At 33.5% G+C, this 22,052-nt stretch overlaps 6 protein-coding genes and 1 non-coding gene across 7 annotated transcripts; 3 read left to right on the plus strand and 4 right to left on the minus strand.

Annotated features, from left to right (window-relative positions):
* Positions 1 to 108: 108 nt before the first annotated feature.
* On the minus strand, positions 109 to 4,231 carry HYPBUDRAFT_238357 (transcription factor TFIIIC subunit). The gene has a single exon (XM_020223224.1). The coding sequence runs from the start codon at positions 3,952 to 3,954 to the stop codon at positions 184 to 186; it is 3,771 nt and encodes a 1,256-aa protein (XP_020077681.1). The 5' UTR covers positions 3,955 to 4,231; the 3' UTR covers positions 109 to 183.
* Positions 4,232 to 4,453: 222 nt separating this feature from the next.
* HYPBUDRAFT_165349 (protein-lysine N-methyltransferase) lies at positions 4,454 to 5,219 on the plus strand (the record flags this gene model as incomplete). The annotated part of the gene is made up of 1 exon (XM_020222703.1): positions 4,454 to 5,219. The coding sequence occupies one exon, from the start codon at positions 4,454 to 4,456 to the stop codon at positions 5,183 to 5,185; it is 732 nt and encodes a 243-aa protein (XP_020077682.1). The 3' UTR covers positions 5,186 to 5,219.
* Positions 5,220 to 5,498: 279 nt separating this feature from the next.
* Positions 5,499 to 6,380, plus strand: EFB1 (translation elongation factor 1 subunit beta; the record flags this gene model as incomplete). Its single annotated transcript, XM_020219558.1, has 2 exons — positions 5,499 to 5,606; positions 5,831 to 6,380. Exons 1-2 carry the CDS (start codon positions 5,527 to 5,529, stop codon positions 6,378 to 6,380), a joined length of 630 nt encoding a protein of 209 aa, XP_020077683.1. The 5' UTR covers positions 5,499 to 5,526.
* A 137-nt stretch (positions 6,381 to 6,517) lies between these two features.
* Positions 6,518 to 10,068, minus strand: HYPBUDRAFT_4707 (Zn(II)2Cys6 transcription factor; the record flags this gene model as incomplete). The annotated part of the gene is made up of 3 exons (XM_020223447.1): positions 6,518 to 8,405; positions 9,847 to 9,946; positions 10,032 to 10,068. 3 exons carry the CDS (start codon positions 10,066 to 10,068, stop codon positions 6,518 to 6,520), a joined length of 2,025 nt encoding a protein of 674 aa, XP_020077684.1.
* HYPBUDRAFT_t70 lies at positions 9,719 to 9,790 on the minus strand. Its single transcript has one exon. It is a non-coding gene; the product is annotated as a tRNA-Gln (tRNA).
* A 7,968-nt stretch (positions 10,069 to 18,036) lies between the features above and the next one.
* Positions 18,037 to 20,724, plus strand: GPI7 (mannose-ethanolamine phosphotransferase; the record flags this gene model as incomplete). The annotated part of the gene is made up of 1 exon (XM_020220022.1): positions 18,037 to 20,724. One exon carries the CDS (start codon positions 18,037 to 18,039, stop codon positions 20,722 to 20,724), a length of 2,688 nt encoding a protein of 895 aa, XP_020077685.1.
* Positions 20,725 to 20,753: 29 nt separating this feature from the next.
* Positions 20,754 to 22,030, minus strand: REI1 (Rei1p). The gene has a single exon (XM_020220798.1). It carries the CDS (start codon positions 21,981 to 21,983, stop codon positions 20,790 to 20,792), a length of 1,194 nt encoding a protein of 397 aa, XP_020077686.1. The 5' UTR covers positions 21,984 to 22,030; the 3' UTR covers positions 20,754 to 20,789.
* Between the last annotated feature and the right edge of the window lie 22 nt (positions 22,031 to 22,052).

Raw genomic sequence — 22,052 nt, forward strand, 5'->3', positions numbered from 1 at the left:
GCATGGAACCGTGTGGATACCAATTACAGCCAGAAAAAAAAAAAAAAAAAAAAAAAAAAAAGATAGCGATGTGCTCCTGCACAGTGTCTTCTTCCCAGTGATTCTACATTTCTCTTTAGCACTTTAAATTACTGATTATAACAAATAATAATACATAAAAGAAGGTCGTCATCATCATAAGCTTTATGGACCAAGCATTGAAAACCATTCGTCATTCACCCAGTAAGCATGGTTTTTCTTGATAATGCAGCTAGTTTCAACAAGCCAACCAGTTACACTATCAAAATCTGGTTTATTCAAGATTACTTTCAACTTAGAATGAAGAATTTCATCGGTAATACCAGGTCTAAAAACTATAAGCTGAATTAAAGTTGATATGAGTTTGATCCAAAGCTGCGAGTTGATTTCACCATTCATGTCTAACCATATTCTGGAACAAGCTTTTCCTAATGGGACTGGTTTGTTATTGAACATTGGTTCAAGGTGATCATTATTGCGGGTTACAACAATATCACAATTGAGAACTTCACGATCTATAAGTCTCGATTCGTAGGTGTCGATCTTATAAGGTTTATTTATTCTTACCACCGATACTAACGAGTTTGATACCATTTGTAGAAGACATGCCATTTCTCCATGTTGGATACCGTGGGATAGAATAAGACCTTTGGAGGACTTAGCGAAGTTGCTTAAAGTTTCCCTTAGCAGCTCAGCAAGGTTGAAAAATTTTGGGTGACAAATTTTTGTACTGAGTGCTGCTCTGAACCTTTCACTTAACATAAAACGAGTATTAGAATCTTCTAACGAAAAGTAAACCACCACTTTGTCATTGATTAATTGGGTCATGACTTTTTCAATATCCTCTTGACTATGATTTTCCAAAAGTTTTTTCAGTTGATCTCCAGAGAAGTTTTCCTCTGAGGTAGCCACGATAGATTTAATCAATGTCCTTAATTCTTCATATTCATCTGGTTTTATTGATTCATTTTCTTTGTAAGAGGCTACATAGGCCGATAATATGAGCTCTTTCTGTCTCATAGAATTATCCTCCAATGTATCATAAAGATCGGTATCATTTTCATAGCTTTTCACTATATCGTAATTTTCACGATTTTGTTCAATTGTAGTGAAAAGAGGAGTTTTATCCACTATCTCCAATTCAGAGCTATCAAAGTCCCTCCAAAGATCTAAGAAAAACTGCAAGTCACAATCAATTAAATCTTTTTCGGAAATAAGGCCATTTGCAATACCTTTCATTACAATTTGCTCAAAAGACTGAGTTCCCCTTTCGAGGGCCGCTTGACCACCAATAATTCTTCTGGTAGAATTCCATTTCCTTTTAGCTTCTTTTGCATTATTGATTCCAATAAAACTTCCAATTTCTTCGAAATCAAGAGCTGTTTTCCTGAGGCTCTTACGAATAATAACAGCTCTAAACAATATTGTTGCGTCTGACTTGTCAAATTTAAGAGTAGAACGAAATTTTCTCATCTTCGGAGCTGAAACAAACATACTTTTCTTCTTCTTTTTAGTTCCTGGTTTTCTTCTACCTTTAGAAACCACTGATAAAAGAGGATCGTTTTGAGATGTAGAAGAAATATCATTTTCATCTCCTTCAGCATTTGCAGCTGTTCTTTTAATTTTTCTTTTACGTTTACCACTAGACTCCTTATTGTTTTCGCCATCTGGATCCTCTTTAACTTTGGTTTTACGAGATTTTCTCTTGCTTGCTTTCTCGAGTTGATGGTTATCTTTACTGTTAAGGGATTTGAGTCTATTCTTACCTATGTTCGAACTAGCCAACGAATCTTTAGAGAATAAATGAAGAGTCTTATTGACAGTTTTAGGTAAAGCAGCCTGGCTTCCATGAGTTTTTTCATTAATACATTTAGTCTTTACTTTTTCTAATGTTTCTGGAGACGGGTTTAAACCTTTCAAAATGAGTAGTTTTTTATGAAAGGTTAAAGTACCTCTTGTTATAACAAACGGCTCAACTTCAAGGGTTTCATTTTTGATTAATTCTGAGATATCCCTAGCAATTGTTTTATTATCAGTTGTTTGTTTATTACCCAACGCATCATCAATATCACGTACGAAATTAGATGAAGTATACTGAACTCCACCATTTTTCTTAATCAAATCTACTATACACTCTCTTCTTTTCAACGATTTTATGGATATAGATTTATCACTTGTAGGTATAGGGGTTGGATTAGTAACACGATTCTTCTTACTCGGTCCTTTCTTAACGATTCTTGGAGCAGGCATATCAGCAGCCTTGATGTGGTTAATTGTTTCTTCAATTGGGTTAGATTCTTCGATTGGCTCATCATGTTGCTGTTGTTGTTGCTGCTCTTGTTTTAGTTGTTGTTGGTGAGATATTTCTTCTTGTCTTTTCATTTCCTCTTGTTTTTCTCTTTCTTCTTCTTCAGCTTTTTGTTTTAATTCAGCAGCGGTAGGTCTTCCTCTACCTCTTTTCTGTCTCTTTGTTGTTTCAGGAGTAGTGGAAGAAGTTTGTCTTTTCTTTTCCGGGGCCTTCTTTTCCATTACTTTCTTTTCTAGTAAGGGACCAGTGATAGGTTTGATTTTAGTTAAGAATTTGTGATTCAATTTTGGTAAGTTAAGTTTTTGAATTGTATCTTTAATTGGTTTTTCATTAGCTGGTTTAGCATCTTGAGCATCAACAAATTCACGAGCAAAAAGACGGATAAATTTATATTTACCTTCAGAGTCATAAATTCTCACCACGGTTAAATTTTGATTTGGGTCATTATAATTTTTTATTAATTTTAATCTTTTCCCATCACTAGTGAAACTACAAAAAGATTCAAGGAATCGATTGAAAGGTCTATAATAATGGATTCCGGTTAATTCTCTAGCAAAATCCATAATTGTAGTACCCAGAGAACCTTTAGAAGCAATGAATTGGAAAGTTTGATTTGTTAAGGGGAAGATTCTATTATAACGAGGAATTAAATCATCAGTATTTTGATCCGGATCATCCTCGTCAGTAAATTCTGTGAAATCCATTAAAGAAGTATCATCAACTAAATCCTCATCATCTTTTGGTAAAGGTTTAAGAAATTTTATACAGTAAATGAATTTATTTTCATCTAATTCTGGGATATTGACAAGAATTTTCTTAATATAACCTGATTTCTCAAGACCTTGACATAGAGAATTGTAAAAAATTCTCGATGTGCGATCATTATTTAGGTTTAATTCGAATTTTAAATCTCTAAAACCCCTGATTTGATCGGGAGCAGATTTAACTGCATTCATGATCTGATTTCTAACCGATTTGATACTGCTATTAAAGGGAAGAGCATCGTGTTTTCCATCATCAACTGAATTGGAAGAAGATTCAAAACTATCAGCCGAAAATTTCACATGAACTGACTTAGTCGTATGAACTTTTAAACTAGACTCATAAAAACTAGACTTATTAATAAAGCCCATTTCTTCTAATTTTTTCAACCTACCACCAATGGATCTTGGATCTTGGCCCGATAGTTTACATAGCGTAGGAGTGATCACTCCACTTGGACCAAATTTTGCAATTAAACATAGTAATTGGAAGGGTAAGTCACCCAATTGAGTTTTGATCTGAGAATAATTATCGGTCATGGTCAAATGCTTCCATTGGGTGTCGGAGCTTGGATACACTTGTAACGATTCTTCTGAAACCCCTGTTTCATTAAACATGTCGGGGTATTTCGGGGTAACTGCTTGTTGAATGTTATTGTGATGGATCACCAAGTCATCGGCGCCGGCATCCTTAAAAAACAACCACAGCCAGATGATTTGTTTCTGGAAGTCATCAATTGAGTCCAGGTCGAGTTTGGCGGCCACCTCCCTCCATAGTTCCAGAAGCAGTAAGCCTGTCTGGCCCGAGAACGCCAAGGTGGTGAGGATGTGAGAGACCAACTCTGCTGGCGGACAAAGCGATGCCATATCAATTGGTAGTACGTGCCGTATCAAGTAAAGGAAGACAAACGTGTGCGGTGTAAATGTGTAATTGTGTAAATGTGTAATTGAGTAAATGTGTAAATGTGTAGATGTGTAAATGTGTAAATGTGTAGCCGTAAAAGTGTAGATGGCTTGATATTTATATATTTATAAATGTGTAGCTTTAGATGTGTAGGTTTATCCCGGCGGGTAATCTGAAGGTGGTGAAATGTCGTGGGCGCGTAGAAAATGTCGCGCGAGAACTAAATGTCGCGGTGTCTCAAATTTTGCTACCAAAATAAAAAAAAGGCTTTTTTTTACCCCGTAAAACAAAGAGAAAAAGAAAAGAAAAAAAGCCTAACAAAAAAGAAAAAAGCCTAACAAAACAAAAAAAAAAAGGAAAAAAAAAAAGAAAGACATCGAGAAAAGTATAAAATTTTGCATTTTGATGAAATTTTTAAGTCTTTAATTCATTTCTTCTTCATAGGATAATACTTGAGATAGTATGGACTCGGATGACGAACCCTTAACTTTATCAGTGCACGCGTTAGCGGCTCTTCAAGAATTCAAACAAGAAGAACAACAACGAGTAGAACATTTTGAATCGTTGTATAAGAAATCCGAAGAAGAATTCGATGACAAGGTTAGCATTGATGCTTTCAAAGAGGATTGGCAACTTTCCCAGTTTTGGTACGAAGACGAGACCGCTGAAATCTTAGGAAGAGCGTTATTAGAAGGAGCGGACGAAAATACCGTTATTGCAATTGCAAGTGCTCCTTCGGTTTATGCAGCTATTAAAAAATTACCGCAAGATCAAATTCCAACAAAGCATATTTATTTATTTGAATATGATAAGAGATTTGAGGTTTTGGCCGGTAAGGATCATTTCTATTTCTATGATTATAATCACCCAAATGATATACCATCGAAGTTGTATCAAAAATGCCATCGAGTATTAATTGATCCTCCATTTTTGGAAGACGGCTGTCAGGCTAATTCTGCAGTGGCTGCTCATAATCTTTTAACAAAAGATAAATCGGCCAAAACTAAATTGGGCGATTTACAATATAAGCTTGTCTCTTCTACTGGAGAAAGAATGAGACATGTCATTGCTGAAAACTATCCTGGCTCTCACATAACCGATTTCTACCCCCAGCATAAAAACGGTTTGAGTAATGAGTTTAGGTGTTATGCTACTTTCGAGTGTTCTCTCTGGAAGTTTTCTGACGACAATTAATTTCTGTTTAATACATGCTTGCTTTAAACTGCTGTAGTACCATACATATGTATGTATATTTATATATATATATATGGTGTGGTGTACTGGTGTTTTTGCCGTGGGTTACCCGCATTGAGATGTGTGCTCAGATTTACTGTTAGTGTTTTGGTGCTCATCACGGGTAATTGTGAGCACATCCCTCCCACGTTAAAGCCCTAATAAAAGATTTAGTGAGAAGTTCACCACCATCGATTTTGGTGGAAAATTTTTCTTTTTTATTTCATCGTTTTTCCATTTCTGTTCATATAAATTGATCTTTTAAACTTTTCTTTGATCAATAATTCATAATCTCATATAAAATGTCTTTCACTGATTTCTCTAAAGTTGAAGCTATTAAATCCTTAAATGAATTTTTAGCTGATAAATCTTACATTGAAGGGTATGTTTCTTTTATTTCATTTACTTTGATTTGATTCAATTGTGGAAAGGTAATTATAATGATGATCATAATCTTTGGTCCGTGTTTATGAGGTGGATTCAAGACCCACCGTGTGAGTGACAAAGAAGATTCAAATCTATTTACTGATTTATTACTTTATATTTTTTGGAAGAAAAAAAAAATCATTGATTAAAGGAAAAATTTCATTTACTAACATTTTTTAGTACTTCTGCTACCCAAGCTGACGTTACCGTCTACAAAGCTTTCCAAAAAGAATACCCACAATTCGCCAGATGGTTCAACCACATTGCTTCTTTCACTGAAGAATTCGACACTTTACCAGCTGGTAAAGTTCCAGCTGGTGAATCTGCCGCTGCTGCTGAAGATGATGATGAAGTCGATTTATTCGGTTCTGATGATGAAGTTGATGAAGAAGCTGAAAAAGTTAAAGCTGAAAGAGTTGCTCAATACGCTGCTAAAAAAGCTGCTAAAGGTCCAAAACCAGCTGCTAAATCTATTGTTACCTTGGATGTTAAACCATGGGATGATGAAACTGATTTAGAAGAATTATTAGCTAATGTTAAAAGCATTAACTTTGATGGTTTAACCTGGGGTGCTCACCAATGGGTCAGTGTTGGTTTCGGTATCAAAAAATTAACCATTAACTTAGTTGTTGAAGATGAAAAAGTTTCCGTTTCTGACTTACAAGAAGCTGTTGAAGAAGATGAAGATCACGTTCAATCCACCGATGTTGTTGCTATGCAAAAATTATAAGCGTGTTTTCTTTTTCTAATTCCTCAATTGTATAGATACTTAATTTGTATAATTTAGTCAATATTGATATTGTCTTATTTCAAATCTAATGAACAGAAAATAAAAAAAAAAATTACATTAAAATATGTACTAATACTCTATAAGGGGAGATACTCGACTCCTTCATCTAACCAATCAGTAAGAACCTCTTCCTGGCTCTTTCCTTCTTCCCAAACTTTATTAACAATATTTCGAAGTGAGTGAAGAGTACCCATTTGCGCATTACGATATAACGTATCCATAAAATTTGTCAATTTACTCTTTTCATATGGGGTACGACATGCACATCCCATTGCATACACTGGCCAAACCATTTGAGTTACCGTTGGTGATAATGAATCCATTGATCCATAAACATCGATAAATTCATGAAGTACAAATTCAATTGTTTTTTCCCAATTTTCTGGCTTAACAGTTCTTAATAATGTAACATAAACTGCAAGTGACCAACATTGAGCTCCTTTTAATTTTAAAATATATGTTTCTCCTCCTGTTCCAATTGGAATATAATCTCGATAATTAAATAGTTCAATTTTAATTCGATCAAAGTTATCTTGAATTAATTCCACATCGAATTCATCATCTTCTAAATTATATAGTTCATGTCTTAATACACAGACTTTGGCCATTGCCTTGAAAACTTCTCCTGGACATCCCATCATACTTAATGTAGATATATCTTCGTCTTTTGATCCATACCATTCAGGATTAGTAAATGGTAATCGACATTCAGGAGACACAATGGCACTAACGGTATCATACCATGAAAGAACAACAACTAATGATCTCTTTTTATCATTCCTCATTAAACTTTCATAAAATGCAGAATTTTCACAAATAGTTGCAAAAACTTTGAAAAAAAATTTCGATACCGAACTCACTCCCTTTTCTAAAACAGCAAATAGTAAATGAACATTTATAAGTACTAATATTACAAAAGAACTTACTAACCGATTTGGTGAATCTTGTTCTTCCTCTTGGGATTCATTATTGCCTAAATTCCCCTTTTCTTTTTCTCTATGGATTATATTTTTGAATTGATTATCTAATTCTAATGTCTCTTCAAATTGAGAATTATCTGATGCAATATATCGAATTAAATACCCCATAGTATTATTTATATGAGCCATTCCTTTTTTATAATATTCGTTCCCCCCTTTTCTACTTTCATAAATATGAATACATGCAAGTGATATAAAACAACTTCTAGCAATATCAAAATCACAATATTTCAACGCTAAATCTGGCCATGGTGAATTTGGATGGGCATCTAATAAAGGTAGAAGATTTTTGAAAAAATGTCTCAACATCATATTTTCTTCTTCATAAGATAGTGAATATAATGAAGATTCATTTTTCTCTAGAGACTCAACATTATCTTTACTCAATTCTTTTTGATTCGAATCCGAATCAGATTGATCTAGTCCATTCAACCCTGAGTCATTAACATTTGAATCAGCCAATTCAGTTGAAACATTTTTTGAAATCATGGAATTATCTTCATTAGATTCATTAGCTTCATGGTAATTGAAACCAGGGGTTACACCTTTCATATCGGAAACGATAGAATTATGAAAGCTGAAAGCCTCAAACTTAGTCGAATTGATGAGATTTTCTAAATCTTCGAAAAGTAATGCCCCAAATTGTTCTAAATTTTTATTTGAATTTTTAATGTTCATGGGAGTCATGTTTTCTTCATTGGAGCTTTTATGTTCTTCAGCTTGTGACTCGATCGTCTTAGTTTCCAGAGGAGCCGGTGTTAGAATACCCAGCCTCAATTGAGGATCTACCATATCTTGAACCGGGGACGATTGTTTTATTGGTTCATTTTCAATCTTCAGCTCATTCTTCTTAGAGTTAGTCTTTTTAGACTTGGACAGACTCCTATTTATATCAAAGAAAAGACGGAGTCCATACCCTTCACATTTTCTATTAGTCTTGGTGCAATTGTTGCACACTGGTTTCGTTTCATCACACTTTCTATGTCTTTAAGATTAAAAATGTTAGTAATTTGATTGGAAAAAGAATCGAATAATACCTAGCACATACCTTTTCTTGCAAGTCCAGCACCCAGTTCTCACTCTTGTTATTTTTGCCATGATTACTATAGTATGGCATGGAATAAGTTAGTCAATAGCTTGACCAAATCTGTTATAAGACAAAAACAGCCTCTTTAAACCTTTTAAATCATCTCGTTGGTCCCAATACTAGCTTATCAGCTTTCTTAATTGGGTTAAATTTTCCGCCAATAAGTTGCGATTTCGCACGACCTTCGGTTGCAATGCCTTTTTTTTTCTTTTTAGCAGCAAATGGACATAAGATCAAGTAACTTCTTTACAGAGAAACAAACAAAACATTTAATCAGCCCATAGATATGGGGTGGATTACTAGAAATGGAGAAGAGAATATTTAAGACCTTTTTTTGAGAAACTGGTAGAGCTAAAGTTGAGCGAATAATTAGCTCTAAAAAGTTAATCAATAAGGCTCAAGGATAATTAGCGGGTTATGTGTTTAGATCAGACCTCTATCATCCACGTACGTCAAGAGGGTGAACATAGCTTCCTGGGCTGGCAACCATAACACATGCGATAAGATCTTAGACTGATACGAACTAAGTGATTGGTACGGGATTAACTTATTACAACTAATACTAAATAATAAAAACCAAATAGATTTATTTACAGAAGAATCTCTCTTTGGTCCAAGAACTCATACTTTCATCAATGAACACGCCATAAAGAAAAGAAGTATTCATCACATTCCTATATTAATAATATATAGGATGTCTTTGCGAAGAAGTATCACAAACAATAGTTTGTTACAAGTATGGTTATATTTCATATTGATGGTGATCGAAAGATGATCGACAGACCTTTATTGTCTGGCGATTAATATCCTTAAAGACTTTTACAAATTTAAATAATGGAGACATTACTCTCTATATCCGATCATATATCAAAGTGATCTTGAAGATCAGTCATTACGTGCTCCTCAGCTGAGATGAGAACACAAGGATGCGAAAAGTGAAGATACTTGATAAAAATATTGTCAAATAAAAACATCTTTTATGATTCTTAGATAAGTGTTCTTATACCCTTGGATGAGCTATTTTTGGAGAATAAGAGGAATTCTTTCTGTATGCTCTTCTCATTGAGTGAAAAGTGCAAAGTCCTTCAATACACAAAAAAAATTTTAACATCAAAAATTAAAGAATTTTAGCTGCACAAAATACAATATAGGTTGTGCTAAGGAAGAACTATTTGCTTTTAGGATTATATAGATGATATTAGCAAAAAGAAAGGTCTCACCCGGATTCGAACCGGGGTTGTTCGGATCAAAACCGAAAGTGATAACCACTACACTATGAAACCTATTGTGTTGGGGGTCGACATTATTGAATTTGGCTCATTCACTTAACCTTTTTGACTCATTTGAAGCTCCTATCAGTTCTGGGGCACCACCAACCATTTCTATCACATCACTTAATTCAACATGGGTTTTCTTGACTAAACATAGTCTTTCCCGCTCTAGGTATATATTAGTAAATAACTATTAAATATATATTCTTATACGTCAAAAAAAAAGCCGTTAAAATGCATTATTCAATTAAACTTGATTTCCCATTAATTTCAGAAGGACATTTTGACATCTCTGATAAGTATTGGTGTTTGGTTTGTTTCTGAATACCTTTTTTTTTTCATCAAATAACTAAAAAAATCATTCAGGTGACCTGATATGAAGACAATTTAGCTTAAAATAATAATTGGAAATAGTAAAAATGAAAGAGTAACTACATGGGAATGAAAATGAAAACCATTGTTGAAAATAAAAATGGACGAATGTCAAGCATTTTCAATATACGAGAAGAAATGCTTTCGAAAAAGATTGGTTTACGTCGGGTCTACCTAGCTACATAATCTACAAAATAAGATGGAAGGATTGAAGAAAAGCTCGAAAGTCATCTCTTCGAGAAATAAATGTAATTAATCTCCATTTAGTAAATATGATCTATGGTTATATCTTGGCTCTTTTGTCGGGTCAACCTAAGATTCAGCCTTATAAGATGAATGCTGATATTACTCATAACTATATTAGAAAGAAAAAAGTATCAAGTGACTATAGTTCCTTCTCCTATTGAGCTCGGTAATTCGATTATATGGTTTTTCTCATAAAAAAGAAATCGAATCAAAACTTTAATGTGATGAACTAAGACAAGGCAGGTTGAGTCGGTATGTCTTGGGCATACAAGTATTTGAATATACTTGTAAGATTTGATAAGGTTGTATTTTTTTTTTACTAGATGTATGTGATTTCAAGTGGAACTTCATAATTTGCAGCAAAAAGTAGGATCTTAAATGTGAGTCGGAATCAATAATTATAAGAATTCATGGTTTTTTGGAACTGTGAGCCATTTGTCATTTGTGTTAGCACACTAGATGACATCTTAAGAGACCGGACCCAGCTATTGAAAATATTTAAAAAACCCGTAGTTGCAATGTAGACTAAATATACAGTTAACACCTATATGTAAAAAGAGAGGATTCTAAGCTTCTAAATCAAATAGTTCATTCAAACAATACTCCCAACTTTAAAGAGTTTTTTGGTATGGTTCTTATAACACTACACGAGCCCTCGAAATCTACCTTTTTCTTTTTTGAGATCTGATTAGAATCCATCAAGGAATACATGAAAACGAAAGCTACAGCTTTTACAAGCGAAATCACAATATCAATATCGATGAAGCACTTTAGATTTTACAATTCACGAAGTATATCATTTCATACAAATACTCTATCCATTTATGTGTCTGTATTTTATCAGTGAGAAGTTTCCTCCTAAAAACTCTTCTGCTCGATTTAAAGTATGGATTTAGCAGGCTTCAGTTAATTAACTTAGAACACTTTATATACTTCACATACTTTTGTATAACTGTTAAAACTAACTATATCAAACTAATTGAGTTTCTTCGTTTTTCGCAGCAAAATAGAAAAAATTCCAACTTTCTTTTAAAATAAGAATTGCAACCGACCATTTCTCCTCACCTTCTAGTACTAAGATCATTCAAGCAAATGAAGCTAGCTATCAAAACTGTACCAGTTAAATGAAAAACTAAAATTCAATGATTAAGTCCTCAACTGTCCTTGACACAAAAAACGAGACCAGTTTCTATTTTCACAGTCTATTTTACTCAGATGTCCACAATTTATTAAACGTGAGTTTCAGTAAGGTAACTATAAAAATGTTTTACGGCTCTGATTATTTTACTACCTAATTTCTTTGCAATAATCAGTAAATTCCTGCAAACCTTCGGCATACTTTTCGAGAGTGCAATCTCTCGCTTGGCTTATGTGAGTATTTTGAATTCATCTTTATGAAAAAATCAAATAGAGATATACTCCTTACCACTGTCCATGTCTCCTTGTTTTCATAGCTTCAAATTAAAAGCATGGGTAGTCCAATTGATTCTCTAACTTTTCTTCGTATTGAAAAATGTTTTCTACAACGTTAAAATAAGAAATTTCCTATTCTTCAATTTTTATCTAGTCCACCAATAATTTTGCAAGTCATTTTCAAAGTATATAGTTAGGCTTATTATACCCTTTTTTTACATCAAAGGTACTCCAACGACAATATCGTAATTTTTAAATAGACTAATATGTATTGATGGCTAAAAATTGAAATGCAGCCTGAGAGAAAGAATCGTTGGGAGTAGTCAAGTTCGAATGAACTGATCGATGTTCTTAAAAAAATTCAAAAGAAGGACATAAATTTAGTGAAAATTTAAAAAGGGGCACAAGTGAAGGAATCCATTGGCTCATAAAATTGTAGAAAATAAACTAATAATCTACATTGTAGTTAAACCACTGTGTATACCTCAAGAGGAAGAAGCTATGTATGAGATTCCGCTTGCCAAAGGAAAAATAATTCATATTAATGAAAGGAACTTTAGTGGTATGAAAGGATTCAACTGATTCATGGTACTATGTTTAAAGGTCATCAATACCAAACGCACCGTTAATTCAACTTTTACCTTCTATTAAAAATTTAGCAATTTGAACGGTCTCAAAATTAGGGACTATCTCTACATCTTTCTTCGCCTGGCAGAGCTTTTCGATAACAACTACTTTGAACAAACTCTTGAGTATTTTACAATTTTCTAAAATCTTAATTCTTTCACTTTCCTAACTAATCCCGAGACATCTAAACTTTTTCATATATTAAATTGTATTATTTTTCTTTTCATTTTAAAAGTATATCTATTATTTATTGCCAAAATAAACAAGTACAGATCGTGTGCATTTTAGGCAAAAGTATTAATAGGGCTAATCGTCTATTTCCAAGTCTTTAATAAAACAATTGTGACTAAACAGTCTCGCATTTATTAGAACCAAGCGAAGCGTATGAGGTTTCCACCTAACCATTTCCCGTTCTGATAAATTCAAACTCATTAGGACAAAAAGTAATATCAGACTTTCGACTGAAATTTCTAAGACCTCATTGCAGCAAGTTAAAGCAATAAGTCATTGATTCAGCTCTAGAAATTCACTGTGCAAGTTCGATCATCTTTGATGACGGAAAAGGATACTTATAGCTCGAACATACATTCTGCCTTTAGCCACCAAATACGCAGCCAAATAACTTGAAAAATCTTGTTCTCACAAATTCTACGCTGACTTAACTAATCATGAACAATCACTGTAAAAAACAGAATAGTTTAATGAATAGTATGGCAACTTTTCCCTTAAAACCGTAACTCAAATCTAAGTCATAATTTATAGAATATTTTAGTAAGTCGAAGACAATAAAAAATGGAGAGATTTCACCTCGCAACAAAAGATTAACTCAAAATACTGGAAAGAATCCCAAAGCATCATTAGAAAGATGCTTATACATTGAGAATAGTTCGTAGATTAAATTATTCTCAATCGCCCCAGTACAACAAACAGAAGGCACTGTAGGCTAACCTCATGAATGTGACAGTTCAAAAGAGCTGCAATTCGAAAGGTTATTTGTAGCATTAAGATCATTTTTGTAACATTTTAAAATATAACATTTATTCAACTAAGAAGCAACTGTCGAAATCCTAATTATTCCGACTCATATTAGAAAAAAGTTAGTCAGGCATAAACATGGTTAGCGGGATAATATCAAAGGATATATATACACTGTTTAATTTAAAGACAATTCAAAACTCTCACTTATTAGAGCGCTAATACTGGTAGAAAAAAACGGCCCTGTACTATATCAACATTCACTTCAGTTGCTTCACCTAAAATCTATAAGAGATTCTTACTAAATCGCCTACAAGAAAGTACATATATCAAAATAAGTTCGAAAGTTATCAATAGAACCCAAGTCTTCGAAATTTTTCTAAATTGATTGATCCAAAACTAAATTACCATGCTCATATAGATATCAAGTACCTTGGCTCCCTAATTCATCTCTAAGCAAACCTTAGTCAGGCCCATTTTAGGAGTTATAAAATCTTCAGCAATCGTAGACAAAATATTTTCAATAATTAACGAAGGTAAACATTAAGTTTAAACAAGGACCTTATAACCATCCATAGGTGGTCTTGGTACAATCACGGACATAACAAATAGGTTTAAAATATCTAGTGTCTTCCGTCAACTTCTCTTGAGCGCCGTTTTACTCATATTGATCTTTTTGGTATAACCTCTAAATCTATTAACTATACAATCAAGGCCCCTTGATTTACTGAATCTAGAGACTTACGCGAAGTAAGATATAAATTCGTTATTAGGAAATGTGAGTAACTTGAATGTAAATTTGCAGAAAGTAAAAAGGACATGAACCAACAAATACTACAAATAGTTTTGAAAGTGACATAAAGTAGTAGTTATACTTATGGAAATTATAGTCATTAATTCCTCACCTGTTGGTTCCTTCGCGCAGACCCTGTGGAGTCAAGTAATTTTATAGAATTAATTTCGTACATTTAACTGAATCGCAAGAGATATCTCTGCCATTTTAGCTATTTGTTATCGTACCCAAACGCGCTAAGGAGTTGGGGACAGCTGTGAGAGAGCCTGCTGTTCTGAGTCTTCAATAAGTTACGAAAATAGATAGATCTTTCCAAATACTATCAACCATATTTGTAAAAACTGATTTTAAAACAAAGGATGGTATTGACTATTAAGTTGCGATAATTTTGTAACATAAGCTAAAATCATTACAGAGCTCTCAATTTGAGGCTTAAGGAAAGATAATTTTGAGTTCGGGCTTAATGTTAATCGCAGTTATGGGGAGTATTAACCTCTCTTCTCTCGTAGGTTGTATTGCTAAGTTAAGAAGCTTAGAGCATAAATTGATACTTTGATCTAAAGCATAAAAAATTTTGATTCTTTGTGTATTCTCCGACAGTGTGTAGTACATGCACTCGATACCTTTTGATAAAAGTTATTCACTATCGATGATCGGCGAATGTAATATACCAAATACAAAAAAAAGGGATTAATATTCAACTGAGATAGATCAAGTAACCAATAAGTTCCCTTGATGAAGAATTATTTTTGAGAAGAAACTTATCTCAATTACGCCTGGGTAGCTCAAGTATAGATAAAAGACAATCGATACCGTTGTGGTAATAGGTATACGAGCTTCGCTCTTATTATTTAGTTCAATAGAGCCGAACGTAAGATCAGTGTAGTATATGCACAAACAAATACTATTTTCACTAAAAGATACTTGTGCATCTAGTGGTTGTAGATTTTGAAAGCTGTATCCAAAATTCATATTCAAACTGAATTTCAAGAAATGACGCTAACAGCTTTATTTATTAAAGAATCTCCCCTCTAATTATTAGTTGAAAAAGCTCCAGAAAAGTGTACTAGTACTGAAAGATGGTGGGGAATGATTGGAAATAGATATAGGAGATTAACAAAGCAGGTGAAAACCTTAATACAAACCAAGTGTCTTGAAAATGCACCTTGGATTCTGAAAAGTGTATGTTTTAAGTTTATTTGCTGTTATTATATGCTCTTTCTATTCTGTTTTTTTACAATAGTTTGTATTCTTCTACTTACAAAGATTAGTATGCAAACTATACATAGTAAAAGCTTTATTAAAGTATTAAGTTATTAATATTTAGAGTTGTTAGAGAAAGGTGGTTGGTTTAGCAGCGGTTCCATCAGGAGTAATTTGGCTGATTTTTTACAGATGCTGGCTTCTTTATACGTTATTCAAGTAGAAAGTAATGAAATTATTTATGAAAACTACTTTATTTTGATATTCTGTAAAAACGCTAAAACTTCTGTGAACGGTTATATAGTGGCTCAACCCGAATTTGAGATGAAGAGATTGAGGACTTTTTGATTGTTTGCTTGTGAGTAAAATATTCATTATTTCAGCTGAAGTTTCGCTGAAAGCTAAGTTCATTTTTCTCTGCTCACGGTTATGTTTTCCAGGAAATATATATGGTACGTTTTGTTTGTTTTGTTTTTACGTGAATTAAGGATTTTCTACTTATTCTATTTATTTGACTTCATAATCGAAGAAATTTTTACATTGGTTAATGGTTGGCTACATAGTTTTATAAATGTACTACAGCACGAGAAAGATATGTTCCCGTAGAACAGAAAACTACCTTGAAATAATCCTTGCTTAAGAATTAGTTATTATTGAAATTTTGTATTTTTTATGCACTTCAGAATATACAAGATCTTTTGATCGTAGATATTGATAAATCTTTTATGATTTGTTTCTAACGTGGAACACATCCAACAGCACAGAGCTCAGCTCTTTGATGCTTCCAGAAGCTTATCGTAGAATTTTTACATGTTGGTTCATACTCTGCTGGACTTCATCTACTGTTTCTAAACATTGCAATTACTGACGTTAACTATATAGTAAACAACCACTCAATTACCCTAATCAACCCTGTTGTCTTTTCTGGGATCAGAGGATGAATTTATTGAAGATATATGGACTTTTTTTTTACGTAACAATTTTCGTATACGATTTGCAAGAGATACTCTATGAAAATAGAAGCCGAAAGCTTAGCTCTAGTCAAATTACCAATATCACGTTTTATTTTGTAATTCATTTTATGTTCTGCTCGAAGTAGCCTTTCAAATGGTTGTTATGCATTTCAGCCACCTTTTTGGATACCTTTGAATGGCTCTTAAAACCTGTTGAAAAATTGACTCTTCACTGATTCTCTAGTGGTTTGGGCAAATCTCTTTTTTTTTTTCTTTTAGCTAGCATATTTTGGTAATTGGGTAGAGTGTCATCCTCTGTTAACATGGCAATTATTTATTTTAATAGTTTGAAAAAACATCGATATTACAATTATCAGCTTACTTCAAAAGTTTGATAGGTTAGACCTTCATTTTTGGAAGGGCCAGCGCCTAATGTCACCTTTTGTTCCACAAGCAACCCAAAAGATAGTGGTTTTATTTAATATTTTTGATGAATGGAAGACAGGATGCTTCGGCATATTCACATTTCATTAGTCTTCGTAATCTGTGTATTTCATAGAATTGTGCAAATTTTGAACAAAATCCTCTAGAAATGCAAGAAAAGGTTGCAAAATAATTTTCGTAACGGTCTTTGAGAACGGTGGAAATGATTTGGAAGTCATACTTTATTGATATAAGTAGCTTCGGTCTACGATGGCAACCCGATTTACAAAGGGTACTCATTTGAAGGAAGAACGAAAGGAAGAAGTAAATACGTGTACTTGGTTTTGTTCATACTCTTGAAAGGTATCAAAAAAACTTCGCAGAGGGAATAGTGAGTCCTATGCTCTTTGCCTAGTTACAACCAAACGAAGGTCCATGTCAGCATCTAGCTACGTATTTCATTGTTTCCTGATATGAGGAATCGTTTTTCAACATCTACTTAGTTTATGGGGTTTACGAGCTGTTTTCATATTGTTAATAATTCTTTTAAACAGTTTTATTAAAGCCATTCGGTTCAGCAAAGGACTCTAAATTGAGCGTGAATGTACAATTTTCGATAACCGAATATCAAACTTGGCTTATCCTCTTGATTTGTATAAGTAGATATATATATACACTATTTTTAAAGGAAAAAAATGACCGGTCATTATCTTAAAGCCATTTAACATAAGGAGCATCTCAAGAAAGTCAAGAATAAATGGATATCAGAACATTTTAAAAGAAATAACGAAGACTTTGCCCTCAGTTTGAGCTTCAGCAGTGAAAAGATTTCTATTGTAAATATTCCGTCAATTTACTCGTAGAGTAAGGAAATAAAAACTCAATAAGACTTATGAATACTACCCTAAGGACATTAGCTAAAAGACATCCTGGGGAAACAAACCTCTTCGATGGAAAAGTGAAATCAATGAATCCACAAGCCGACAATGATACCACCTTCGACCTATAAAACATATCTGTCTACTGAACTGATAAACAAGCACTTAATTTGTATAGACAACTCCAGTATTGGTATTGAAAACCAACGAAACCATTATTTTGCAGCTAATTCGGTTCTTCTCCATGTGGTTGCGTAAAAAAAAAAAAAATTGACACCGCGACCTTTTTTTTTCAAAACTTCAAAGGTAATAAACAAAACGGTGAAGATCAATTCTTTGACAGCAGAACACAGCAATTCAGCATATATACATAGTATGGCACCCACAGGTAGCTGGAGAGTTTATATTCTATGCTTCTTGTCACATATAATAGGTCTATGTATATTTCTTAAGGGGTTTTTCCCTTCAAAAGTTGTTTTACCGGGACATAATGAATTTTCCATTCCAGATCCATTTGTCCAATCCAATGGAAAGGCACAATTTGAAAACGTTATTGTAATGGTTGTTGATGCTATGAGAGCAGACTTTCTCTTTTCAGAATCACGTTCAGAAATGAAATTCGTACACAGCTTGATTAATCAGAACTCGGCCCTTCCGTACACTGCATTTTCAACCCCACCAACTGTCACCTTGCCTAGATTGAAAGGGATCACCACGGGTGGGACTCCAAACTTCTTAGATGCCATATTGAATGTGGCAGATGATAAAGATGACTCCCAGGGTCTTTCTAGTCAAGATTCTTGGGTTCACCAATTCAAATATTGTAACCCAACAAACCGTGAACTTCATTTCTTTGGTGACGATACGTGGTTGAAGCTCTTTCCCCCAGAAGAATATTTTGAAAAATTCGAAGGAACCAATTCATTCTTTGTTAGTGACTTTACTGATGTCGATAACAATGTTACAAGACACTTGAATGAAGAATTGTCTAAGGAATCAAACTGGAGCGGATTAATCCTCCATTATCTAGGACTTGATCATATTGGCCATAAAGGGGGGCCCGACTCGGTGTTCATGGGCTCAAAACAAAAGGAAATGGACTCTATAATCGAGAGATTATATAATTATATCATTGGAGAATCTTCGAAGGAAACGCTTTTAGTGGTAATGGGTGATCATGGGATGAACGAAATTGGTAATCATGGTGGGTCCTCTGTAGGAGAAACAAGCCCAGGTTTACTACTAATATCCCCTAAATTCCAAAAATTGTCACAAGGTTTGAAAAGCCCCCTCAAGGACGATCCTCACTATCAGTATTATAGAAATATCAATCAGATTGACTTGGTGCCCACATTAGCGTCTTTGCTTAACTTTCCTATACCGACAAATAATCTCGGAGTAGTGATTGAAAATATCCTTGGTTTATGGGATTCCAATGAAAAGAAACATGCTATTCTTCTAGAAAACTGTCAACAATTCAAAAGATTAGTTGAGGCTAAGTATTCATCCACTGATAATGAATATTCGAACATAATGTCCAAATGGGAAAAAATCCAAGGGCTTGATCACGATTCAGCTCAGACTAGTCCTTATTATGACTTCTTATATGAAGTTCAAGATATTCTCAGTCTGTCTGCCACAAACTATAATTATTCGGATATTTGGTGTGGATTTTTAATTTTAACTATTTCGTCACTCTCAACTTGGTTAATCAGTAGCTATTACTTTTTTATGGGCAGCCAGCTTAACAAAGCTCTTTTAGTGGCTTTCCAGGCCTGCACAGTTCTTTATTCAGTTCACTTTCACGGATCCTCTTTGATCGAAGAAGAATACCAAATTTGGTGGTTCTTTAGTATGATCTTCATAATATTTTTATTTTGCTACTCGAAATTTAAAGGTATCCCTTACTTCATACTTCTCATTACTGGATTTAGGTTAATAAGGTCCTGGAACAATTCCGGTCAAAAATTTTCTACACCTTTTACAACAGCAGCATATTTTCTTAATAATGTCTCCGTATTATGGTCAATAAATTTCATCGTTTTCACAATAATTTCCTTTAAAATTTGCTATCAAGGGTATTTTGTGAATTGCTTTAGTATAGGAACAGTTACCGGAATTAAACAGAAGATAACTAATGTTGGTGGTTTTTTGGCATTTGTATTAACGCATGTCGTATCGTCGATATCTTTTGTATTCAAGTTGTCTCAATTTCACAACGATGGTAATAAAGTGCCCGAATGGGCACTTTGGATCATCAATTATACATGTGATTCGTTTGGAATAGATATAGAGAATTCTAATAAAAACCAATTTCAAGAGATGAATATTCAATTGGCACAGATTTCATTCTACGGAATTTTCTTCCTTCTGCTTTTAAGGATACTTTTGGGTAACCTTAGGAGCTGCAAACAAGCATTAATTACTGATTTGACCAACATCATGACTATTTTATTGATGCAACAATCAAGATGTGAAAATATACCAATATTTTTGATTTTCTTTATTACAGAGTGGTCTATTTCAAAAATTTTGCACAATGACGGTAAGAAATTAAGAAAGAACCTTGATGAATTGATCATTATAAGTACATCATTCTCATTATGTGTTCAAAATTTGTCATTTTTTTCAATTGGGAATACTAATCTGTTAGCTACTGTTGATTTATCGAATGCTTATAATGGAGTCAGTTCTTATGATGTATTTTTGGTGGGCCTACTAACTTTTATTTCTAATTATGCTGTTGTAATATTTTGGTCTTTTGTATCTTTAAAGCTCATTTTTGAAGATAGTTTTATCAGATTCTCAAACGATTTGAGTGAAAACTTGATTAATTATCCAACCATTTTCAAGAAAAAGATTTTGATCGTGAAGTCATTCTTGACACTAACATTTTACGGAATATCTGTCATTAATCTTGTGGGATCTTGTATAAATTTAAGGTTTCATTTGTTTATATGGACAGTTTTTTCACCAAAACTACTCTATTTTGCCAGTTGGTCAGTTTTGATGAATGGCTTAATTGATTTTTTAGTTGCAACAACTTTAATAGCGATATCATAGTTTAAGGTACTCAAAAAATTAAATATAATGCACGTTTATTTATATGACTATATATTTCACTTAACCTACTGTAATAACTGGTCTCTGTAATGAGGTTGGTTATTAATGAACTTAGCAGATCTTCTATCATTAATATCTTCTCTTTTCTTTTCTCTACCCCAAGCCCTCTTTTGAGCAGAGACTTCGGCCTTATCTTTGAAATTCATGAAATGTCTAGTTTCTGCTGCAATAACAGTACCTTGACCTTCAGATAAGATACGGTCTGGTGGTAAGTTTTGTCTGTAATATCTTGCTAATGAACGGTGTCCAATTACCGCACCAGAAGGTAAAACAAGTTCTTTATTATTTTGGTAAAGGGCATTATTATCATTTGGAGGTAACTCTTCGTCATCATCGTCACCTTCTTCACCACTAGAAACGTCTTCCCAATCACCTTCTTCCACATCACCTTCATCACCATTAACTTGTACAGCATTAGAGTCATAAGTTGAGCTAAAATCATAAAATTCTGATATTTCTAATTTTTCATTTTCAGATTCGTACGGTATTTTCATATGTCTTTTATTGAGCATATGCTCTCTAACGGCTTCAACGTTTCTACCTTGATAATTACATACAAGACAAACATTACCATAACCGATTTTTTCGCCCAAGTATTTAATCAAGCCTTCTTTGTCAACCAAATACTTTTGTTCTGGTATATAGAGACCATGGTGGGAGAACATATGACTTTCATTTTCTTCTAAGCTTTCAAAATTAGCACCTTTCTTAGCATGACAAAATAAACATGTAGTAATGGGTATTTCAGTACGGTTAGCAAGTTTTTCTGCTATTAAACGTTCTTGGACTTGTTCAGGAGTTAATTCTTCCTCATTTTTTGGCTCTTCATCTTTCTTCTCTAACCCATCCTTCTTTTCAGCTCCCTCCTCTTTAATTTCAGCTTCAACCTCTTTAATTTCAGCTTCTTGTTCCTTTATCTCAAAAGGCTCTCCATTTCTCTTTGCTATCATGGCCTGTCTTGCAGTCTCTAAAATCTGTCTCTTCTTTTCTTGTAATGCCTCTTTTTCTCTTCTCCTTAATTCTTTTTTGGTTAATTGTTTATCATTGGTAGTATTCTTCTTACTTCCAGAGCTCTTAGAGCTATCTTCATTGTCATTCAAAGATAATGCTGCAACTTTATTGTTGAAAAGATCTTCATCTATAGGTGGTAATTGTGCAACTCTTCTCTTAAGATTATAACGATGCCATTCTGATTTCATATGTATACGTTGATCTTCCGGCGTGGGGAAGGCCAAGTTACACGAGTTACAAGTATATTGCATTATGGA

Source organism: Hyphopichia burtonii (assembly GCF_001661395.1).
Source record: "Hyphopichia burtonii NRRL Y-1933 unplaced genomic scaffold HYPBUscaffold_2, whole genome shotgun sequence".
NCBI lineage: Eukaryota > Fungi > Ascomycota > Pichiomycetes > Serinales > Debaryomycetaceae > Hyphopichia > Hyphopichia burtonii.